The 3,114-nt window shown below is 37.9% G+C and overlaps 1 protein-coding gene across 2 annotated transcripts in view; it reads left to right on the top strand.

The window, feature by feature from the left end:
• LOC106939914 (uncharacterized) overlaps nucleotides 1-3,114 on the top strand; it is a 12,932-nt gene that overhangs the window by 3,576 nt on the left and 6,242 nt on the right. Inside the window, exon 1 of one of the 2 annotated variants that reach the window (XM_015022491.1) lies at nucleotides 399-1,134. The exons of the other annotated variant lie outside the window; for it this stretch is intronic. Coding sequence (XP_014877977.1) covers nucleotides 957-1,134 — 178 coding nt within the window. The 5' untranslated portion in view covers nucleotides 399-956. Of the gene's footprint in view, nucleotides 1-398; nucleotides 1,135-3,114 lie in introns of those variants that run through there. 2 annotated transcript variants of the gene reach the window in all.

Consider the following 3,114-nt stretch of genomic DNA (forward strand, 5'->3'; position numbering starts at 1 on the left):
GCATTTGGAGACCATTGTGTGTGGCAGTTAAGACAATTCCACCTCAGTGATATGGTTGGCTGTTTTAGATCAATAACTTTTATATCAAGATGGGTTCGTTACTGTCTGAAGCGTCTAATTTAACGTTTAGAGGTGGTCTTAAACAGCCCATAAATGACGTGTTGCTGTTTGTATGCCAGAGGCCATGCAGGCCAAGGGATATTGTAAAATGAATACATTCTTTGCCAAGTGCAAGTGGTTGTCAATTTTCCAATTTGTTACAAGATTGGCTTAATATCCCTAGGAAATGGAAGACAACTGTTCCACAGGAAAGCCTTGCATTCCAATGAAATTACTCCCATATGGGTGTGCTATGGTGGCGCAGGGGTTAAGCACGACCCATGTATTCCTGGCCTGGTGACCTTTGCTGCAAGTCATTCCCCATTTCTCATTACCAACTTTCCTGTCAATTAACTATGAAATAAAGGCCAATAGAGGCAATAAAACCTTTAAAAAGAAATTGCTGCCATATTATCATTTCCAGACCTATCTGAACTATATATAATATTTTATTTTGATCTACTGCAAATGAACACTGAAAATTGTCAGCATACCTTCAACTGAAAGTCCGCCGGACGTCTAATGGTATTTCATTTTTAAGTCTGGAAAATGTTGTCAGCGGGCGTTAGGTGAACCTTCAAACACAACATTCAGCGGACGTCAATATTTAACGCATTTCCTTCAATTCCAGAGTTATGTAATATATTATGTTGATCATTAAACTTAATCCCAATGGAATACATTGAATTTGGTGGTTTTAATGTGAGAAACATTTTAATTTTGTCACAACTAAACTAGATGACGTGAGTTTTATCCTTTGTTATTTCAGATGGTCATCATGACCTGCTGCTGTTCACACAACATCAGCTGAGAAACAACTTCACAGGAAGACATAAACAGGAAGAGCGCTGCCTCCTATGGCTGATACCAGCACACAGGTCACGACTCAGTCTGAGAACTTCACCAGCAACTTCACCGGCAACAGCACTACATCTACAGCTGTGCAGGTAGCCACTGTGATGAAGTGGTTGACATTTGGCATCGGGTTGCCCGTTCTCGTCCTGGCACTTTACGCCCTCAAGCACCTCTCCAAAGGCTTGAAGAGATTTTTTTTTTAACTTTTATTATACAAGACTAAGTTGACATAATCCCACAAGATGATTACTTATGCAAAATATGTAACAGAAAGGACAAAAAACATTTTCTCTCAAATATCATTGGCTTTTGTTTTAAATTTTTATACATTTATTTTTAATACATGCATTTTTTTTTTATCCAGGCTCATGTTTAAAGTAGTCTGCTGTGCTCAGTTGAGCACTTAATAATGTAAGAATAAACATCAAGCCTGAAAACATAAAACTGTAACACACTGAATGTTCTCTCTGCTTGTTTTTTGGTGTTGAATCCTGATACTCTCATGGAACTGTTGTTAGTCAGTTGCTATGGCAATGCATCTGTGTGCAACATAGCTGACTCGGAGAACGAGAAAAAAGAAAACAAGTGGTTATGAGTTGTTCTTTAACAGTTTTTCTGGGTTATTGTCTCTCTGCTGTGGCGCACTGACCTGAATTAATAACACCAACATCTCCAGGTCTCGTTTTGTGTACAGAATGGTTCTACTGCAGCAGCGCCACTTTGGTTGACTTTGGTAAAAGAATTGCCTTCTTGTCCTCCAGCGTTCTGCACATGTGTGTAATTTCCAGATGTCAACAATAACATTGTTGGTTATTGTTGACACAATAACCACGAGGTTATTGTGTCAACAGGTAAATGCTGCAGCAGGTAAATGATGCAGCATTTACCTGTAGCATGTCTACAGGTAAATACTGAGAAACAACTTAACCATGGGTTAATGCATGGACTAATGTTCATGCATTATTGACATGTGTAGCAGCTCCCCAGCACTTGAATTAATTTGCGCGGTCTCAACGGGTGATTTTCAAGGTTTGTTTATTTTTCTTTGATATGGACCATCAGTCATCTCAATCATCTTGATTACCTCAGTTACCGTAATCCACCGTGAAAACTAAACAGATATACAAATATTAGAATATAAACTTACAACACAAACAACAAAATAAAACGTACCTCGCTGCTTTCACCGGGGAACGCTAAGTGTTGATAGTGCCAAGCACATCTCTGACAGTTTGTTCAAGTCATTCATTGGTACACTGATTTGCCAGCTTTTATAGGGCCTGCCCTCATTAGTTACAGTACATAACAAAAAAAAAAAACTTTACAAAGTGCAAATACAATTAAACAAAACAAAATACAAACCACCAACAGTCCTAATCAAAACAGACATATTATTAAACAATCTGCAACATTCTTCAAATAATTTACAATAAATAGTCTACAAATTTGAATAATTTAAGCAACTTAATTTAAATGGTTCACTATCCATTACAACATGTGAGTTGTCTCTGCTGCTCTGTTCAAAACTTTTTGTATTGATACGTTTCTCTGATTTGGTCTTGCGAATGAACTTGTGCCAGTTTGTTTGTCTCTGCGATGTGATGCCATGTTACCCTGCCTTAATGATAAGATAGAAGATGTGAAATCTTGAAATCGTGTTTTCAAAGAGTACATAATGTCATCCACCCCAACAAACCGACCAGGGGCTTTGGAAGAGAAATCGGCCCACAGCATCACAGGTTCTCCTCTATACTTTACGGTTGGATCAAGATCATTTACCACATGTCCATCTGTGACAGCTGACCCAACTGTCACACAGACCTGAATGGTGATCGTTTTTTTTGTTTATCCTTAACATTAGTTTAGATATTAATTAGTGAATAGTTTAGATTTCTATTTTTTAAATTATTTTCATTAGCCTGACTCTTTAGTTAACTATTTGCAGTGCACACATTTAGTTACATTTATTTGTCAGTTCTTTATATTTTTGTTAAATGCAACAAATTAACTTCTTTGTTTTGAGTTACCAGTTTCCTTTGGAGCTGCTGCTGGAGGGTCGCAGAAGAGCTCCAGCTAATTGACATCCTTATATGGCTGGCAAACCTCCTCAGCGGGTCATTCCATTTGTTTGCCGGGGGATGAGGAAATTTGGTTTTCTTT

Source organism: Poecilia latipinna, unplaced genomic scaffold (assembly GCF_001443285.1).
Source record: "Poecilia latipinna isolate Pla-1442-1.1 unplaced genomic scaffold, P_latipinna-1.0 Scaffold3026, whole genome shotgun sequence".
Classification (NCBI taxonomy): domain Eukaryota; kingdom Metazoa; phylum Chordata; class Actinopteri; order Cyprinodontiformes; family Poeciliidae; genus Poecilia; species Poecilia latipinna.